Below are 19774 nucleotides of genomic sequence, written 5' to 3'. Positions count from 1 at the left end.
TGCACATTGGGGTGGAGCTGGAAGACGACTCTCGGGACTGAGGGTTCGGAGCTGCCGCGGGTTGTGGCCTCCTGGACCCTGGGGCTCTCTCCCAGCCCCCGGCCTTGGTGCCCCCCAGTCGGTTCCCACCACCCGCTTCCCTGGTGCATCAGTGGGGGTGGGGTGTCAGGGTGGGGAGGCCGCGGGTCCGTGGGGATGGCCTCTGACCCTGTGCGGGCTGCCTGTTTCAGGAGAGGAGCCAGCAGCCCCTCTCCACAGAGGGCCCCCACCTCTCCGTGCCCGCCTCGGTCATAGTCAGCGCCCCGCCTCCCGCCCAAGACCCAGCCCTGACCACCCCCGTCACCAAAGGAGCTGGCCTTGGCCCTCAGGCCCCCGACAGCCAGGCCTCCCCGGCGCCGGCCCCCCAGGTAGACGAACCCCAGCAGCCTCTGTCCCAGCGCAGACCAGCCCTGCCCCTCGCCCCCCTTCCCTGTTCCCTCCGCTCGCTCCCTGGCTGCCCTGCCTGCCTCTCTGTCTCGCTGGCTTGGGAAACGGTGCTCTCCTTGGCTCCCCAGATGTTTCCTGAGGGTCTCCGGACAGTCATGGATGCTTGAGACGACACTCTAGTCAGGGACACAAGATCCACACAGCAGGAAATGGATTAGGTCCTAGAATGATCATTTTCCTATCTGGATAACTAATATTCAGGTAGCTCACATTTTAAGGAAGATACCAAGAGGTCTAGATCAAAGCTCCCTCTCCTGCTTTCCCTCCCAAGGCAGTTTCTTGCACTCCTTTCCCACGCATAGACAAGCAAAATGACAACTGGATTCCTTCCCTTCCATTTTTACCAAAGTGATAGCGTACTCTGCATGCATTCTGCACCTTTTATTATTTAAAAGTTCATCTTGGAGACTGTACTTCATTCTTGCATAGTATTCCATTGTGTGGAGATACTATCATTTATTTAACCAGTTGTTGTTGGGAATTTAGGTCACTTTTGGTCTTTAGCTGTGGATGAGCAAGGTTGCAAAGAAGAACTGTACATATGTCTCTTTGTAGGATAAGTTCTTTAAAAGGAAATTGCTAGGTCTAAGAGCAAATGTATTTGTAGTTTTGACAGATATTGCCAAATTACTCTGGAGTATAAATTGGTTTAACAGATTATCAGCAATATATGATCTGTGCCTTTTTGCCCCCACCCTCAGCAATATTGAACTTGGCTGATCAGATAGGTGAAAATAGTATCTTGTTTTGTTTTAATATGCATTTTGTTTTACAGTAAATGAGGCGGGGCAGGTTTTTATAGATTTAGAACTACTTGTGTTTTCCTTTCTACAGAATTGTCTGTTCATATCCTTGGCCATTTTCAAATTTGGGGTAATGGTCATTTTCTTGTTGATTTGTAGAAACTCTTTACATATTAGAGAAATTAGCCGTGGTCTCATATGAGTCATTAGCACGTCAGCACTTGAGAGGTTAGGGTGGGCCACCTTTTATTCTGGAGGGATGGATGTTGTACTCCTTCGAAAAGGACCAGTGGGGAGGTGGATTAGGGTAGGCAGGAAGAGGAGGGAATAACATGAGCGAGGTCCAGGAAGGCAGAAATCAGCTGGGCCTTGGCCTTAAACAGCCATGATTTCATTCTCAGGCTCTGCTACTCACCATGTGACTTGAAGCAACTAGTTTCTTCATTCCATCAACAGTTGTTTAGGGAAAGGGGTGCACTACATATGTGTCAGGCCTTGTGCTAACCCTGGGTGAGTCCCTGTAACTGCCGAGACTTAATTTCCTCATCTGGAAAATGGGAACAATAGTTTCTTTATAGGTCTGTTAGGACAAGTAAACCAGTTAATATGTGCTTTGCACAGGGTAAGCACTCCATAAATATTTGCTATTATTATTATTATTTTAGCTATTGTGTTTATGGGTCAGTCCAGAGGGACATGGGGCCAGGATGTCCTCAGGTCATCTCTACCCAGAGAGGAAAACCATGCAGGAGTAGGGGAGGGGCGAGGGGCCGCCTGGCCCATGAGAGACTCAGGTTGGAAGCACTGTTTCTAGAGTGGTTGGACTAGGCCTGGGTCCCTGGGGCCAAGGGCAGTCCCCTCTCTGAGCCTTGCGAGCTTCCGTCCTCAGCTGGAACGTGTGGCTGGTAGGAGCCCTTTTCCCGAGTGCTGCGGTTGAGAGCCAGGCCAGGGCACATGTGTACTCTGCCACTTTAATGTTGCACACCCTGCAGGTACTTGTCTAGACTCGCTCCTTGGGTGACCAACCAGCCCAGTTTACCCAGTACCGAGGAGGATCTCGGGAGACAGGACTTTCAGTTTTAAAACTGAGACGGTCCCAGACAGACCGGGACAAGTTGGTCACCTTCCTGACTCCTCCCGGCCCTCCCTTGCCACCTTCCCTGCTTCGCATTTCTCCATAGCACTGACCACCCTCTGACCAGGCTGCCTGTTTTCCCCGTTTCCTGTCTTCACTGTAACTGTCAATGCCTCTCTGTAATGTGTACTCTTCACCATAACGTAAAGTCCACGAGGCCGAGAGTTGTGTGCGTTCAGGTCCTGCTCTCTCCCCAGCGCCCAGAACAGTGCCTGGCCTGCAGCAGATACTCGGTGAGCATTTGTAAAATAAATGAATGGAGGAAGGGACCCAGCCACACACAGGAACACCCGCCCAGTGCTGAGCAGCCCACGGCAAGAGCAAAGGGAGAGCCATTACCGATGGGCACTAGGTGTGCCTTGAAAACCACTGTCCCGGAGAATTGTTGTCAGGGGAGGTTAGGAACAGGGACTCTGCTCCTGACCCTGCCACCTACAGGCTCTGTGACCTCCGCCAAGTCCCTTACCGCTCTGTGCCTCAAGTTTCTGACCTGTCAAATGAGGAGGAGGATAACAGCATCTACTTCATAGGCTGTCGTGGGGGATAAATAAGTTAATGTATGTAAAGTGCTTGAACAGGGCCGGGAACGTTGAAAATCCTGCAAGCGTGAAAGAAGCCGGGTGAGTTTTCCATGAAGGGCCAGTAGGAAACATTTTAGGCTTTGCAGTCTCTGTCATTATAGCCTAGCAGCAGTTCTAGACCTAGTTTCTAGATAAATGAATGAGCATGGGCGTGTTCTAATAAAACCTTATTTATGGACGCTGAAATTTGAATCTCTTGTCAGTGTCCCAAGTCAGAAAATATTCTTCTTCTTTTGACTTCTTTTCAACCATTTAAAAACATAAAAACTATTCTTAGCTTGCGGGCCATGCAGAATGGTCGGCTAAGCGGGTGGCAGGCCAGATTTGGCCTCTGGGCCATAGTTTGCCAACCCTTTTGATGTCTTTATTTTGTTACGTAGACACGCAAGGCTTCATTTATTCAGTCCCCTATTCATGAATTCTTAAGGTGGTTTCCCGTGGAATTGGTAACAAACCACACTCCCCTACATATTCTTCTATCAGGCTTTGCACATGCATGAGAATACCCGTAGGGGTAAATTTCTAGAAATAGAATTGCTGGACCAGAGGGTATACAGTCGGCCCTCCGTATCCACAGGTTCTGCATCCCCGGATTCAGCCAACTGCAGATCAGAAGTACGCGGGGAAAAATATTCCAGAAAAATCAAAATTGAATTTGCTGTGCTCAGACAACTATTTACATAGCATTTACATTGTATTAGATATCATAAGCAATCTAGAGATGATTTAAAATATACGAGAGGATGTGCATAGGTTATAGGCAAACACTGTGCCATTTATATAAGGGACTTGAGCATCCTTGGATTTTGGTATCCGAGGGAGTCCTGGAATCAATCCCCGTGGATACAGAGGGTTGACTGTAAATGCTTCCCAAGCATGTTATGGACCAAACCGGTTGCTCCTCTGTGAGGTCTGTGCCAGCGAAGGCCTTCTCCCACAGCTTGCTCAACCCCAGACAAGCAGCCGACTCACTGCTGGCCAGGCGGAAAAATGCACTCCTCCTCCTGCGCTTCTCTCTCATTCTCTGCGTCAATCGAGCATCTTCCCATCTCCTCACGGGCAGTTGGAATTTCTCAGTAAACAGTCCACTCTCATGTGGGAGCTTAAAAAAAAAGTGATTATAAAAATAATTTCATGCTTCTTTAGAGAATTTAGAAAATATGGAAAAGAACCAAGAAGAAAAACAAATCACCCATAATACCAGCATGCAGAAGCCACTGGTAGCATGTTTGGTATGACGTTTCCTTTTGGCCTTGCTTGTTTTTCTTCCCATCCGTTTAAAACATTTGTCCTTTTGACATTAGGTATTATAGTCACATGGTTCAATCATGAAAAAGCATTTTTAAAGTACGGGGCAAAGCATCCCACCCCATGCCTGCATTTCCAGCCCCCGGCCCTTCCCCATAGCCTCAGCACTTACTTTTTGTATCTCCTTCCAGCTCTGTGTATATACAGCCTCGTGCAAATACGGGTTTACATTTCTCTCTCTCCAGCAGGTAGCACGTTATCCACTTACTTGAGCAGCACACGGGGAGTTTCCTTGGTCCTTTGTTACAGTGGAGAAGTATTCCTCTGTACAGATAGGGATGGATGAGCATTCATCCCCGGAAGTGCTGTCCTGATGCACGATAGACCACGTCCAGGCTTTGGTCCTTCACACAGAGATGCAGTAAACAACTCATCCGCCTGTCATTTCCCACATGTGCAGGCATATCTCTCTGGTCACTTCCCGGAAGCCTGTTTGCTGGTTCAAAGCACAGGTGCACTTAGAATTTGCACAGATGCTGCTGGAATTGCATTCCTCTGAGGCTGTAGCAAATGGTGCCAGTTTAGACCCCCAAAGGCAACGCACGAGTGTCTTTATGAGACATATGGCTTATTCCTAATGCGATGCCTGAACATGGTTCCATAGGGTGTTTTGATTTGCGTCTCTCTCATTACAAGTGAGGTTGAGCATCTCTTGAAATATTTCAGCCTTTTGTGTTTCTTTTTCTGCGCACTGTCTGATCATCTCCTTTGCCCCTTTTTTCTCACTGCTTGTTATTCTTTGTGATTTCTGGAGGCTCTTTGTATGTGAGAGAGATGAGCTTTGTCTAGGCTATGAGTTGCAACTATTTCCCCCAGTATGTCATTTGGTTTTTGACTTGGTTTGGGAGGAGTGTGTGAGTATTTATCTCTGTATTTTTAATGAGGATGAGATTCTTTTTTTAATTTTTAAACTTTTTTGGTTACTTTTAAACTTCTTTCTTTTTTTCTTTTTTTCTTTTTTTTTTTTTTGTTTTGGCTGCACCACGCGGCTTGTGGGATCTTAGTTTGCCGACCAAGGATTGAACCCGTGCCCTTGGCAGTGAAAGCACGGAGTCTTAACCACTGGACCGCCAGGGAATTCCCTAAACTTTTCATTTTAAAATCATTTCAAACATACAGCAAATTTATAAGACTAGTACATGGGAATAATACTCGTGAGAGTTCTTTACTCTCTGACCAGATGTATTCGTTGTCTATTGCTGTGTAACAAATTACCACCCACCCCCCCCAAATGTAGCAGCTTGAAACAACAGACGTTAACTTACCTCACATGGTTTCTAAGGATCAGGAATTGGAAGCAGATTAACTGGAAGGTTCTGGCTCGTGATCTCTTAGGAGATTATAGTCAAGGTATCAACCAGGACTGCAGTGATATGAAGGCTTGACCCGGCTGGAGAATCTGCTTCCAAGATGGTGCACTCGTGCAACTGCTGGCAGGAGGGAGGGCCTATGTAGAGACGAACTGAGGCTGAGGCCTCTCCGAAGGGCAACTCATAACATGCTCTACAGTTGGCTTCCCCCAAGTGCCTGATCCAACAGAAAGAGAGCAAGAGAGAACCCAGGATAGAAGCCACAGTCTTTTTTATAGTATAACCTAATCTTGGAAGTGACGTGTGGTCACTACTCCTGAGTTCTTTTGGCCACTTTTGACCAGAGACCAACCCTGATACGGGGATCGCTGGGGGCCGTCTCAGAAGCTGGCTGCCCCGCCACATTTACCCACTGTAAATATCTGGCTGCGTTCGCTTTAGCTGTAGCCCTCCCAGCATGTATACTTATTTTTATTTTTATTTTTTTTGCTATACACGGGGCCTCTCACTGTTGTGGCCTCTCCCGTTGCGGAGCACAGGCTCCGGACGCGCAGGCTCAGCGGCCATGGCTCACGGGCCCAGCCGCTCCACGGCATGTGGGATCTTCCCGGACCGGGGCACGAACCCGTGTCCCCTGCATCGGCAGGCGGACTCTCAACCACTGCGCCACCAGGGAAGCCCCCTACATTTTTTTTTTCCTGACTCATTTGAGAGTAAATTGCAGACATCATGCTTCTTTACCCCTTAATATTTTATCATGGTATTTCAGCCCTTGAGAATAAGAGCATTCTCTTATTCGATCACAGCAGAGTTATCAAATTCCGCAAATCTAGCCGTGAGACAATACTGTTGTCAAATCCACTGTCCATAACGCAGTCTAGCCAGTTGTCCAGTGATCGTGCCATGGAGCATTCTCCTTATCTCACTTAGCATCTGGCATGTCTGTGTTGCCACTTCACCAAGCCCTCGGAAGCCTGTGCTTGGGGCGGTGGGGGGAAGTGTCAAGCAGGCCGGCTCCCTTCACCCTGACTCACTTTAGCTACTCACCTGCTGCTGCCGTTGGGTTTCTTCTCCTATTTCCTCTATTGTAAATAGCGCTGTGAGCATGCGCCTGAATGCTCCTTATCACAGATTCCTGGAGGGGGCATTACCAGGTCAACTCAACGGTCTTTCAAAACCACCAGATCAAACTGCCTTCCAGAGGGTTGTCCAGGTGACCATCTCACCAGCCCCTTGAGAGCCAAGGTCCAAGCTCCTCATACCTCCTTAGAGGTGGCAAGCCTTTGGGGACATATAGAGTGGTTGATAGGTTAGTTGGTTTTTTAACTTCGAATTGCCAGAAGTTATTCAGGGCCAAGCGTGGAGGCTTAAAGCAAGCCATAACTCGGAATTGTCAGTTGGCCCACTTTGGCGGCTTGAAGCAAAGAGCCTGAGCTTTGGAGCGTGGCAGCCATGGGTGGCCTTGGGCAAGTCCCCTGAGCCCTCTGAGCATGAGTCCTCCTTGCTCAGCTTGGAAGTTACTCACTGGGCGGTGTAGATAAGCCAGGGAGATGATGAGCACCTGTCCGAGACTTGTCCAGTAATTTTGGCTCCCTGGCCTCAATTTCTTATCTGGGAAATGGGTCCAATATCATCACAGCTCTTGGGACCGTGGAGAGACCACACGAGTGGGTACAAGTCCCCAGCCGTACGTGCTGGATCAGTGTGCACTGTTACTGGGGTACAGTGAGCAGAAAGGCACCACCAGCTCAGTGTCAGGTACCCGGCTGGTGCTCGCTGGTTCAACAGTAGCTGCCGAGGTTATGGTTCTTGGGGAGGTGACCTGTGAGGGGAGAGAGTGCAGAGGGCTAAGGCACTCTGGCTGAGGTGTGTTGTAGGCGAGGTCACTAGACTTGTTACAGAACGAGTGCCCGGGTTGCGTGTGCAAGTCTGACACATGCATGTGCACACACGCGCACACACGCATGCCCATACCTGCAGGCTCACATGGCTCCCAGGTAGGCGTGCAGCCACGGCCACACAGGCACACGGAGGCAGCGGCCACGGACACTCAGAAGGGGACCCGTAACTCATGGGCTGGTGTCCAGAGGGGCCTGACCCTGACCCTCAGTTTCAGTCCTTACTCCTGCCTCCCTGGATCCCCTAGTCCCCAGCCGTACCCTCCTCGGCCATCAGCCCCCCACCCCAGTGTGCAGCCACAGTGTCTGTGCTGGTATCTGTTTTCCTGGGTTAGCTGGACGGTCGGGCCAGGGCCGGCGGCTGGAACGCTGCCCCTGCCTGGCCACCTCCCTCCCCCTTGCTGCTGTGCTCATGCTCCCCGGCCCCCTGGCCCCCCGCCTACCCGCTGGGCAGCTGGTGTAGTGCCCCCGCCGCCGCCACTGCTTCCTACGCTGCTACCCCCAAAGCCTGCAGAGCTCGCCTTCATCTGGGGGGACTTGGGGGGGCACATGGGGAGGGGGGTGAGATCGGAGGGCAGAGGTTTCGGGGGATGGGGGGATGGATGGAAGGGGGAGGTGGGGACAGACGGTGTGGGGGAAGGTGGGGGGCGGGTTGAGGGAATGAGGTAGGTGGACGTGTGCGGGGCTTGAGGGGGACGGGTAGAGCCGTGAGGTGGGGAGTTCAGAAGTGAGAGGCGGGAAGGGTGGTGGGGTCCTTTCGGGACAAGGGGTGGCTAAGAAGGGGGCGTTTCTGGTGGGAGCAGCCGGGGTCCCCAGTGTCTTGGGGCAAGGGAGCCAAGGCTGGTTCTGACCCCGCCCCCTCCGCTCTCCCTCCCTCCCCTGCCCAGATCCCAGCGGCGGCTCCGCTGAAGGGCCCAGGCCCCTCGTCATCCCCATCACTACCTCACCAGGCCCCGCTGGGGGACAGCCCTCACCTGCCCTCCCCACACCCTCCGCGGCCCCCTTCCCGCCCGCCCTCCCGACCCCACTCCCGCCCACCTTCGCAGCCCCAGAGCTTGTCCCGGCCACCCTCAGAGCCCGCCCTGCACCCTTGCCCTCCGCCCCAGGCCCCCCCAACTCTGCCTAGCATCTTTGTCATCCAGAACCAGCTGGGTGTCCCCCCACCTGCGAGCACGCCGGCCCCCAGTGCCCCAGGCCCATCGCAGCCCCCTCTGCGACCCCCGTCCCAGCCCATGGAGGGGCCGCTGGCCCCAGCCTCCACCTCCTCTGTCGTGGCCTCCTCCTCCGAGACGTCCTCCAGGCTGCCAGCCCCCACGCCGCCCGACTTCCAGCTCCAGTTCCCCCCTGGCCAGGGGCCCCACAAGTCCCCCACGCCCCCTCCGACCCTCCACCTGGTCCCCGAGCCCTCAGCGCCCCCACCCCCGCCTCCTCGGACCTTCCAGATGGTGGCCACCCCCTTCCCGGCGCTGCCCCAGCCGAAGGCTCTTCTCGAGAGATTTCACCAGGTAATCGGAGGCAGGGACCGGCCCCCCGCCCGCCCCGCCCCGCCCTGCCCTTCAGTCCCATTGGAGCCCCTGGCACTTCATGGCTTTGTCTTCGCCCCCAGCCCTGGCTCCTGGCTGCCCCCACTCCTAGCGTGTGCCCCCCAGCCACCTGTTGCCCTCCTCAGGTGCCGTCCGGAATCATTCTCCAGAGCAAGGCTGTGGGCGCCCCCGCCGCCCCGCAGACCTCCGCCAGCCTGGGGCCCCTTGGCAGCCCCACCACCTCCGGGCTGGTCAGCGGGCAGGCCCCATCTGGGACCTCCACCGCCCCCAGCCATGCCCCGGCCCCGGCACCCGTGGCCACTGCAGGTAGGGGAGAGGTGGCCCACGCACGAGGGCTGGGGGGCCCGGAAGTGGGTGGACGGAGGGCTGAGGGCCGGGGAGGACGGGCTAGGGCAGAGCCTGGGGGCGTGAGCCCAAGGGGTCGCCCAGACCTGCCGGGACAGGGAAGGTGGAGGAGGAAGGGCCATCTCTCCAGATGTCCCTCCAGGGGGCACTCCCTCCAGGGCTGACACAGCCACTGAGGCCAAAGAAGCAGAGAAGTGAGGGGTGCAGGGTCGTGTCTTTGGAGACGCCTTCGCGCCAGTGACCCCTGAGCCCTGTCTGCCCCACCTTGCCCCTAGGCCTCCCTCCTCTGCTTCCCGCCGAGAGCAAAGCCTTTGCCAGCAACCTCCCGACCCTGACTGTGGCCAAGGCCGCTGCATCTGGGCCAGGGAAGTCCTCCGGGCTGCAGGTAAGGGGCTGCCAGAGTGGAGGGCTAGGGCCCGTGCGACATCGCCGGGAAACCGGGACGGGGACCGGAGGGGCAGGGGGTGCAGACAGGCAGACAGAGACAAGCAGATGAGACACAGCCTGACGATGGGTGAGACACCAGGACGGTCTGGGTGGGGGGAGGGGGGGACACACGGGAGACTGAGATAGTTGGACAGAGACCCACCCCGGACACCAAAATGACAGGGTGATGATAGGAGAGATGGCTTGAGTGAGAACCCAGATGGTCACTGGGGACTGGAGCAGGTGAGGTGGACTGTAGGAGGAGGGGCCGCATGGGCTCGAGACGGGTGGGGTGAGACCCTAGACGGAGGGGCAGGGCGGGGTGGGCAGTGAGACACTGAGTCAAACAGAGACGGCGGAGATGCGGGGGGAGGTTGGGGGGAGAACTAGGATAGTGGTACCCAGACTGGAGGGGCGAGAGGGAGTGTGCTGGGTCTGGGGGAGACCGAGGCGGAGACCAAGATTCGAAAGAGCTTGAGAGGGAAGACCAGGCATGAGCAGGGGAAGTCAAGAGAGAGATTTAGGCAAAATGAGAAGAGCCTGTGCAAATCAGATGCCAGACAAGGACGAGGGATTCAAAGGCCATTTGGTGGGCAGGGAGGGAGACACCAGGCGGAGGCTGAGAGACCCAGGCCGGATAAGGGGCTGGAGGGTACCCAGGCGGAGGGCGCCGAGGGCTCGAGCCTGCCCGTCACCCTCTCCTCACCGTGTCCCGCCCCTGGATCCAGCCCGGGTCTTCCCTGCAGGTTAAATGTGATGGGCAGAGCGTCCCGCAGCTGGGACCAGGACCCCATCTCGGGCGACGTCGGCCCCCTGCCATCTTTGTCCTGGGCTGGGGGGTAGAGAGGGTCAGGCTGCCAAGGGAAGGCTCCTCCGTCGCAGTACGTCTCATTGGCCTCTTCCCACCCCCGCCCCCCCACCCCGCAGTATGAGAGCAAGTTGAGCAGCCTGAAGAAACCACCTACCCTTCAGCCCAGCAAAGAAGCCTGGTGAGTTCAGTGCCCGGTCCTTGTGCCTTCCCACCCCGTGCTGTCCCTCCACCTCTCATTAGCCCTGTGGTTTGGGCAGTGCCATTTCCCTGAAGACCCTCAGCTTCCCCCTCTAGAAAGTGGGGTGGGAATAGTAGTGATAACAGGGTGATGGGTGATGAGCGTTTGGGCGGGTGGAAGGCTGAATGGGGGCCTGGGTGAATAGATGGATGGATGGTAATCAGACTGGTGCGTGGCTGATCCGATGTTTGGGTGGATGGGCGGCTTGCCTGCGTCCTGTCCCTCTCTTCTGCCCTCCTTCCACCGAGAGTGTTGGTCGTGTCCTCATACAGTGTCCAGTCCTGTGCTCGATTCTGGAAACACCAGCCAGACCAGGTCCTGCCCCCGTGGTGTGCGGGGGCTGCTGGTCTAGAGCACAGGGTACAGCCAAGCATGTCTGGTGGGACATTACGTCTGGTGTATGATGTACATTCGTACATAATGTTTACGTGCTGGGCTAGAAAACAGCCCATTGAGAGAACAGGATCTTATCAACCAACCAACCAGAGGCCCAACCTCCCTGCCCGCCTCCCCAAGCCTGCTGCTGGGTCAGAGGCAGAGCGGGGACATGCTGACCCCAGGTGGCAGGAGACGGTATTGCATGGAGGCTGAGTGTCAAGCTCTGGCCTCTGACTCCCAGCACTGCCTCTTCCTCGCTGTAGGTGCTTTGGGTCAGGGACTTCACCTTTGTGGACCCCAGTTTCCTCATCTGTAAAATGGGCATAATGATAGCACCTACTGCCTTTGGTTGTCCCCAGAGATGCACTGAGGCAGAACAGGCACATTCAGCACCCATTAACACATACTTCCCCAGGGTTCCTTTCCCTGTCCCGTCGTTTTCTATCTTGTGGCCTGGGGCTCAGGGTCCAGGATCTATCTGCTGTCTCCTGGCCTCACCACCAGCTCTGTGTGTGTGTGTGTGTGTGTGTGTGTGTGTGTGTGTGTGTGTGTTGTCCTCCCCAACCACCAGCTTCCTGGAGCATTTGCACAAACATCAGGGCTCCGTCCTGCACCCTGACTACAAGACGGCCTTCCCCTCCTTTGAGGACGCCCTGCATCGCCTCCTGCCCTACCACGTCTACCAGGGTGCCCTCCCCTCCCCCAACGACTACCACAAAGGTGAGGCCTCCCCTGGGACTCTCCCCACCCTGTCCCCGTCCCCCCCCACCCCCAGCGTGTGGAGGCGGGTGGTGAGGACTGAAGAGGGTGCCGAGGAGCAGATGCTACTGCAACTCTGCACGCGTCCTTGACCGTGGGTCAGGATGCGCCCAGCTCCGTGCGCATCTGCGGGTCCCTAGGTCCCCAACATCTGGGCCTCTGGACCCCTTCTCTTCCTCCACAGTGGACGAGGAGTTTGAGACGGTCTCCACGCAGCTGCTGAAACGCACCCAGGCCATGCTCAATAAATACCGCCTCCTGCTCTTGGAGGAGTCCCGGGTAGGGTGGCCGTCACCTTCTTCCCCGGGGGACCCTGCCCTTTCCCCTCACCCCCTCTGGGCAAGAAGGAGGGAGGGGGGCTGGGTGGGATCACAAGGACAGTTTGGAATGTGTTCCCATCCATGCCGGTCGCTTGCGTCCCCTCCCCCACCTCACCTCTTCACTTGCCCATCTCTTCTCTCCCCCCTCAGAGGGTGAGCCCCTCAGCGGAGATGGTAATGATCGACCGAATGTTCATTCAGGAGGAAAAGACCACGCTGGCCTTGGACAAGCAGCTGGCCAAGGAGAAGCCTGGTGAGAGGGGAGAGAGGCGGAGTCCCCCACTCCTACCCCCGTAGTGCCCGGTGCCAGAGCCGCCGAATTAGACTTGGGGCGGGAGCAGGGTGCGTGGCCTTACCTCACCCCACCACTGGGCGGCGCCCGAGCCCCACCTTCCTGCTGAGTGCTCCCGGCTCTGAAACCACAGAAAGCTGAGCTCATCTCTGTCCTCCTCCATCACCGTGTGTCCATTTCACCTCCTCGATCCTGGCCTGGATGGAGGGAACATTCTGCCACCCCCCGGGGGATAGAAAAGCAGGGGAGCAGAGCCAGGACTGGGGTGAAGCAAGCAAGGTGCCTGGGTTGCAGAAGTTAAGGGGGCGTCCCCTCTCCGGTGCTGACCTGTGCTTGCACATTGGGGGAACTTGGGAACTGGGGAAAGGGTCCTACCGAGCAGTATGTCCTCAGGACTTGATGAGTCAAGGGCTTAGCCCCGGGCCTGGCAGGTAGTAGGCGCTCAGTGTACGCCGGCTCCTCTCAGCTCTGCAGGCGCCTCGTGCTTTCCCTAACCCCCTGGGTTTTCTTGGCCCCCTTCTCCTGCAGATGAATATGTGTCTTCCTCGCGCTCTCTCGGCCTCCCCCTCGCCGCCTCTTCCGAGGGACACCGGCTCCCCAGCCACGGCCCATCACCGTCCTCAGCGTCTGGGGCCCCGACCCAACCCCCTCTGCACCTGCCCACCAAGCTGGTGATCCGGCACGGTGGGGCGGGCGGCTCCCCTTCCGTGAGCTGGGCCCGGGCGTCCTCCTCCTCCCTGTCCTCGTCCTCCTTGTCCTCCGCTGCCTCCTCCCTGGACGCCGACGAGGACGGCCCAATGCCCTCCCGTAACCGCCCGCCCATCAAGACCTATGAGGCCCGGAGCCGCATCGGCCTCAAGCTCAAGATCAAACAGGAAGCCGGACTCAGCAAGGTCGTCCACAACACAGCCCTGGACCCGGTGCACCAGACCCCGCCGCCACCCCCCGCCGCCCTCAAGGCGGCCGAGCCCCCGCCCCGGCCCCCGCCGCCGCCGCCCCCCGCCACCGGCCAGATGAACGGCACAGTGGACCACCCGCCGCCGCCGGCCACCGCCGACCGCAAGCCGCCAGCGCCGGCCCCCCATTGTCCCCGCCTGCCCCTCCGCAAGACCTACCGCGAGAACGTGGAGGCCCCGGGCGGCGGGGCGGTCGAGGGGGCGGCGGCGGGCAGAGCCCGGGGTGGCAGCCCAGCCCCGCTGCCCACCAAAGTGGACGAGGCCACCAGCGGGCTCATCCGCGAGCTGGCGGCGGTGGAGGACGAGCTGTACCAGCGCATGCTGAAGGGCGCCCCAGCCGAACCCGCGGCCGGCGCCGGGCAGGGCAGCGGCAGCCGGGAGCCCGGCTGGGAGGCGCCCCCGCTGCCCCCGGCCAAGCGGCGCAAGTCCGAGTCGCCCGACGTGGACCAGGCCAGCTTCTCCAGCGACAGCCCGCAGGACGACACGCTCACGGAACACCTCCAGAGCGCCATCGACAGCATCCTGAACCTCCAACAGGCCCCCGGCCGGACGCCCGCTCCCCCGTACCCACACGCCGCCCCGGCGGCGGTCACGCCTGCCTCCCCGACGCCCCTGCACAGGCCGGAGGCCTACCCGCCCTCCAGTCACAACGGTGGCCTCGGCGCCAGGACGTTGAACAGATAACACCGGGCTGGTCTTCCCTTCCCTGTCCCCTCGCTCCGCAGGGACGCCGCGGGGAGGGGGGAGGGGGGCAGCCGGGCGTCCGACCTCAGCCTCCTGGGGGATACGAGCCGGGGACCCCTTGAGTTTTTCTTGCCTAAGTTATTTGAGTCACAAAGGCCTCGTCCCCCACCTCCTGCTTCAGCCGGGCTGTTGGGTGGGGGCCGTGGATTTCGGGGAGGGGCTGTAATGTAAACTGTCCCCCTGCCAAAGGAGGGGGTAATCCTGGTGTGTCGTTTCCCATTTCTTCCCATTTCCTGCACACTCCGCCCCCCCACCGGGGGACACGTGCGCTTTTGCCAGGGATGAGGGCTTCCTGGCTGTCCCCACTGCTCACGCGTCTCCGGGTACCGGGCCTGTCCATGTGGCTTCACGGATCCCTGCGTGGAGGGCGCTCAGAGCCGGCAGGGTCCTTGCGAGCTGCGCTCAGCCTCTCCCCACCGCCCCCCACAGGCCGAGAAAGGAAACGCACGGGAGGGGCGGCGTGAGCCTGCATGCCGGGACCCCCAGCTGGGAGCGCTGTGCCCGCGGGCTGCTGTGTCCCATCCATGTGTGTGCGTCCCGCTCCGTGTCCTATGTCCCTCTGTGTGCGCTCGAATGAGAACGAGAGATTGCGAAGCCTCCAGTCCCTCGACTGAAATCCGAGCACCTCCAAAACAGGAAACCGGGGTCTTCCTCCCACCCCCTCCCCAGCCAGTCTTCCCTCTGTTCTTCCTGCCGCCAGCCACCCACGCCAGATTTCGAAATCTTGGAGACAAAACTAGTACTGTAAGATAAATTTTTTTGTACTGTATTTATTGTGTATAACGATTTTTTAAAAGGAGAATTCTGTACATTTAGAACTCTTGTAAATTAAAAATCGATCCTTTTTTTTAAAACTGTACTGACGCCCCCCCCCCCGGCCCCCTTTGCTTTCGGGTCTCCGGGGACTTGTTTGGAGTCCGGGGGTAGGGACGACAGGTGGGTGGAGAGGGGGATTGCGAGGACTTAGTCCACATACATATGTGAGCCCCTACTGGGTGCCAGGCCCTGTTCCAGGCACAGGGGTGCAGCTGAACAAGGCAAGTGCCTGTCCTGGGAGGGCCAACTTGGTGGTGGAGAAGGCAGTGAAAAAGTTCAACCAAACGCAGGCGATTCGTATCATTCCTGGTAAGGTTCTGTGGTTTCCGGGAACGCGGAATTAGCAAATACTGAACCATCGCTCCTGGGGGGAAATATAGGGTTAGCTTCCTGCCAGCCTCTGGTCACGTTTTTGTCAAGCCGTCAAGACATCGCCTTGTTTTGTGTGTGTTTCTGTTTAAAGATACCTCACTTAAGGTATAGTGCTGATTCGTTAACATTGAACTCACGGCCAACGGCACTGTAACTCGTGCCTGAGTGAAACTTCTCTAACCCGTGTTTTCTCCGTGAGGCACATCCCAGCCTTCTGGTGCTTAAGCGCTTGAGACTGCACAAAGTACTACACCTGGGGGCCATTTAAAACAGAGAAATCAGGACTTACCTGGTGGCGCAGTGGTTAAGAATCCACCTGCCAATGCAGGGCACACGGGTTCGGTAAGATCCCACATGCCGCGGAGCGACTAAGCCCGTGCGCCACAACTACTGAGCCTGCGCTCTAGAGCCCGTGCTCCGCAACAAGAGAAGCCATGGCAATAAGCCCGTGCACTGCAAGGAAGAGTAGCCCCGGCTCGCCACAGCTAGAGAAAGCCCGCGCGCAGCAAGGAAGACCCAACACAGCCAAAAATTAAAAAAAAAAAAAAAGAAAGAAAGAAAAATAGTGAAATCAACAAAAGCACAAAAATGTGAGACACATGGCACTAAATAGACCCCCAAAAGGATACTTCATTTCCAGTACAAGGGCGCCGCCTTAGCGACTCAACATTTTTGCCGCTCTGCGCATGTCCGTGGAAGTGCTGCGAGTTTGTGGCATCACAGATACATTTTAACAAGTGGACTCATTCACAAATAGGGCACCTGCTCACAGTGAGGATTGACTGTAAACGTGTACAGTGTCAGAGATGTGGGGAAAATCAAGCAGGGTGTGTTAGTTTCCCATGGCTGGCATAACCAAGTACCACCAACTGGGTGGGTGGCTTAAAAGAAAAATTTATTCTCTCAGTTCCGGAGGCTAGAAGTCTCAAAGTGTGAGCAGGGCCACAGTCCCTCTAGAGACTCTAGGGGAGGATCGCTCCTTCCTTACCTTTTCCAGTCTCTGGCCCTCCCAGGTGTTCCTTGGTTCGTGTCCGCATCACTCCAGTCTCTCCTTCCAGGCCATCTTCCCTGTACATCAGTGTGTCTTATAAGGACACCAGCCATATTGGATTCGACCCTATCCTACTCCAGGATGAGCTCATCTTAACTTGATTCCATCTGCAAAGACCCTATTTCCAAGTAAGATCACATTCACACCGGATTCACTAGGGGTTAGGACACTGACGTATCTTTTGGGGAGCCACAACTCAATCCATGACAGAGTGAAGGAGTGGACAAAGCAGCTGCTAGTCCCTAGAACCCCTTTGTGAACTAGAAAACAGCACCCCTTTCTCCTAGAGTTTGGAGAGCAGCATGTGACCTGGAGTCCAGCCCCCTTCATACAAGCGAGTGCTTTGTGCAGTGAACAACCTGCCCAACTGCACATGACGGCCCTCAGAATCAGATTGGGAGCGGAAGACTTCCTTGAGGAGGTGACATTTGAGCAGAGAGCTGCATGAAATAAGGGAGGGAACCACGGGGAGATCTAGAGATAGAGCACCCAAGGCAGTGAGAACAGGCAGTGCAAAGGCCCTGAGGCAGGAGCGTGGGTGGAAATGTTAAACAGCGAGGAGAGGCCCTGTGACTGGAACCTAGGGAAGAAGGGGGTGCAGACAAGAGGTAAGGTCAGAGAGAACAAACGGGGCCTATCCTGAAGGATCTTGAGCCCCACAGTTATGACTGCTTTGACCGTGAGGCGGGAGCCCCAGGAGGGTTCCGAGCAGAGAGCTGAGCTGTTTTAGGTTTCCCAGGCGCCCTCTGGCGGCCGTGTGGGGAACCGACATGGCGAGGAGGCGACTGCCATAGCCATTGGGAGTGACGGCGGCTGAACTAGGGTGATGCTCCCGGTTCCTCTTCAGGCCCCTGGGGGTGTTTGAGGGGGAGGAGTATATACATGGGATCTCCAGGAGAGGGACCGCCCCCCTTCCTAGCTCTAGACCTACTTCCCCGCGTACGTAATAAAGCACTGAAGGAGAATGGCAGTTCTTAACATCCTCTAATCCCCTGCAAGCTCCCGAAAGACCTCACGTGGCCTGGCCGCGTAAAGAAGTTTGCCAGTGATTTCCACCTGCTCACGGCCTCAGTTCTGGAAGGCTGGCTGCATGCAGCCCAAGCAGAGGAACACGATGACTAACGTTTTCAGAACACTTACCAAGGCACTGCTCCGAGCCCTTCACCTGAGGTATCTATCTTACTTGATGCTCACAGAAGCCCCCGTGTGGGAATTGATAGTCCCACCTCGCAGGTGAGGAAACCGAGGCCCCGAGGGATGCAGTAAGTGTCAGACTGGGCTGCAAGCCCGGCGGTCTGGCTGGGAACCTGCCACCTTCCCCTATGCACATCCAGCTTGTGGGGAGGGGTGTATATAACAGCAAGGCCTTGGCCGGCTGTGCAGGAGCCAGAGACGCTCCGCTTCCCGGGCCCCTGGGCAGGAGATCAAAACTGATCTCAACTCCTACGGTTAGTCCTTGGGACCAAACTTCTTTTTAATTTTTTTCCCATGTGGACCATTTTTAAAGTCTTTATTGAATTTGTTACAATATTGCTTCTGTTTTATGTTTTGGTTTTTTGGCCGCAAAGCAGTGTGGGACTTAGCTCCCCCATCAGGGATCCAGCCCACACCCTTTACACTGGAAGGTGAAGTCTTAACCACTGGACCGCCAGGGAAGTCCTGGGACCAAACTTCTTAGATACTTGTTCTTAGACGCTAGAAGCAGCAGAGTGGGCATCTGGGGCGTCCCTTTTCTACAGCTGAGCCATCTGGAAAAAGAGGCCAGGAATGGCTACCTCAGGGCCCAGATCACCTGGACACAGAGCAGGATTGGAACCCAAGATTGACAGTGTCCAAACTACAAGCTCACTGGCTGCCTTCTCCATCTTTTTTTTTTTTTTTTTTTTTTTAGTTTATATTTATTTATTTATTTATTTATTTGGGGCTGCGTTGGGTCTTCATTGCTGCTCGTGGGCTTTCTCTAGTTGCAGTGAGCAGGGGACTACTCTTTGTTGAGGAGCACAGGCTCTAGGTGCACGGGCTTCAGTAGTTGTGGCACACGGGCTTCAGTAGTTGTGGCGTGTGGGCTTCAGTAGTTGTGGCTCACGGGTGCTAGAGTGCAGGCTCAGCAGTTGTGGCGCAGGGGCTGAGTTGCTCTGCGGCATGTGGGATCTTCCCAGACCAGGGCTCGAACCTGTGTCCCCTGCATTGGCAGGTGGATTCTTAACTATCGCTCCACCAGGGAAGTCCCTGAAGGCATATTCCTAACCACTGCGCCACCAGGGAAGTCCCATCAGTATATACTTTTAAATCCACAAGTCTGGTACTTTCCTGGTGGTCCAGTGGTTAAGACTCCACGCTTCCACGGCAGGGGGCCCCGGTTCGATCCCTGGTTGGGGGACTAAGATCCTGCATGCTGCACGGCCAAATTAAAAAAAAAAAATTTTTTTTTTAATCCACAAGTTTGTGACATGGTAATAGGGGCTGGTGTATCAGCGCACGATTGGCTGTGGGTCTAATCAGCGATGAGTAAACAATCCCTAGAAATTCCAAAACAACCGAAGTGTGAGAACATTAGCGATTTCTCTTGGTGACAGTCTAGAATTCCTGCTCTCATGGAGCTCATGTTCTCGTGAGGGAGACCGTCGCTGAAGCAGAGAAATGTAAAATATGTAGAGTGGTGATAAAGACGGCAGAGAAGAATAAAGCAGCGATAATGGATAAATCGTGGGAGATCAGGGAGGGCTTCTCAGAGGAGGTGACATTTGGGTGGAGACCTGAAGGAGGGGAGAGAGGAAGCCACTTGGATCCCTGGGGGAGACAGCATTCCAGATGGAGGAACAAGAAGTGCAAAGGCCCTGAAGTTGGAAGGTTGTATGAGGAACAGCGAAGAGGCCAGTGTGGCTGAAGCTGAGTGAGTGAGGCGGAGAGAGAAGGAGCTGAGGGCAAAGGGAGCCCGCAGATCGTTCAGGGTCTTGTGGGCCACTCTGAGGGCTTTGGCTTCTACGTGGAGTGAGAGAAGAACCAAGGAGTGTTGTGAGCAGAGGAGCTTCATGAACTCATTTAAGTTTTAAAATTATTATAACTGATAATAAATTATTATTATTATTGGTGTTCTTGTTTTATTATTACTATTCCCATCTTAGGAAGGGAGACAGGGATGGAGTTTGAACCCGGGACCGGGAGCCCGCGCACTCACCCATCTCGCAAAGGCGCCCTGCTACTCCCCACCGGGGGGCGCCAGAGGCCCGGCGCCCGGTTTCGGGGGGGCGGGGGGGCGAG

The 19774-nt window shown here is 55.9% G+C and overlaps 1 protein-coding gene across 7 annotated transcripts in view; it reads left to right on the top strand.

The window, feature by feature from the left end:
• BICRA (BRD4 interacting chromatin remodeling complex associated protein) overlaps nt 1-15069 on the top strand; it is a 76244-nt gene extending 61175 nt beyond the window's left edge. For 4 of the 7 annotated variants that reach the window (XM_060084623.1, XM_060084625.1, XM_060084624.1 and 1 more), the window contains 9 exons: nt 231-407; nt 8349-8966; nt 9131-9311; nt 9626-9735; nt 10704-10765; nt 11775-11923; nt 12147-12241; nt 12433-12535; nt 13103-15069. In XM_060084623.1, the coding sequence (XP_059940606.1) occupies nt 231-407; nt 8349-8966; nt 9131-9311; nt 9626-9735; nt 10704-10765; nt 11775-11923; nt 12147-12241; nt 12433-12535; nt 13103-14214 (2607 nt within the window). In that variant the 3' untranslated portion in view covers nt 14215-15069. The remainder of the gene's footprint in view (nt 1-230; nt 408-8348; nt 8967-9130; nt 9312-9625; nt 9736-10703; nt 10766-11774; nt 11924-12146; nt 12242-12432; nt 12536-13102) is intronic. The other 3 variants (XM_060084627.1, XM_060084628.1, XM_060084629.1) reach the window with 3 other exon arrangements.
• Nucleotides 15070-19774: the final 4705 nt, after the last annotated feature.

This window comes from Mesoplodon densirostris, chromosome 19 (assembly GCF_025265405.1).
Source record: "Mesoplodon densirostris isolate mMesDen1 chromosome 19, mMesDen1 primary haplotype, whole genome shotgun sequence".
NCBI lineage: Eukaryota > Metazoa > Chordata > Mammalia > Artiodactyla > Ziphiidae > Mesoplodon > Mesoplodon densirostris.
This window is presented reverse-complemented; position numbering and strand designations above follow the sequence as displayed.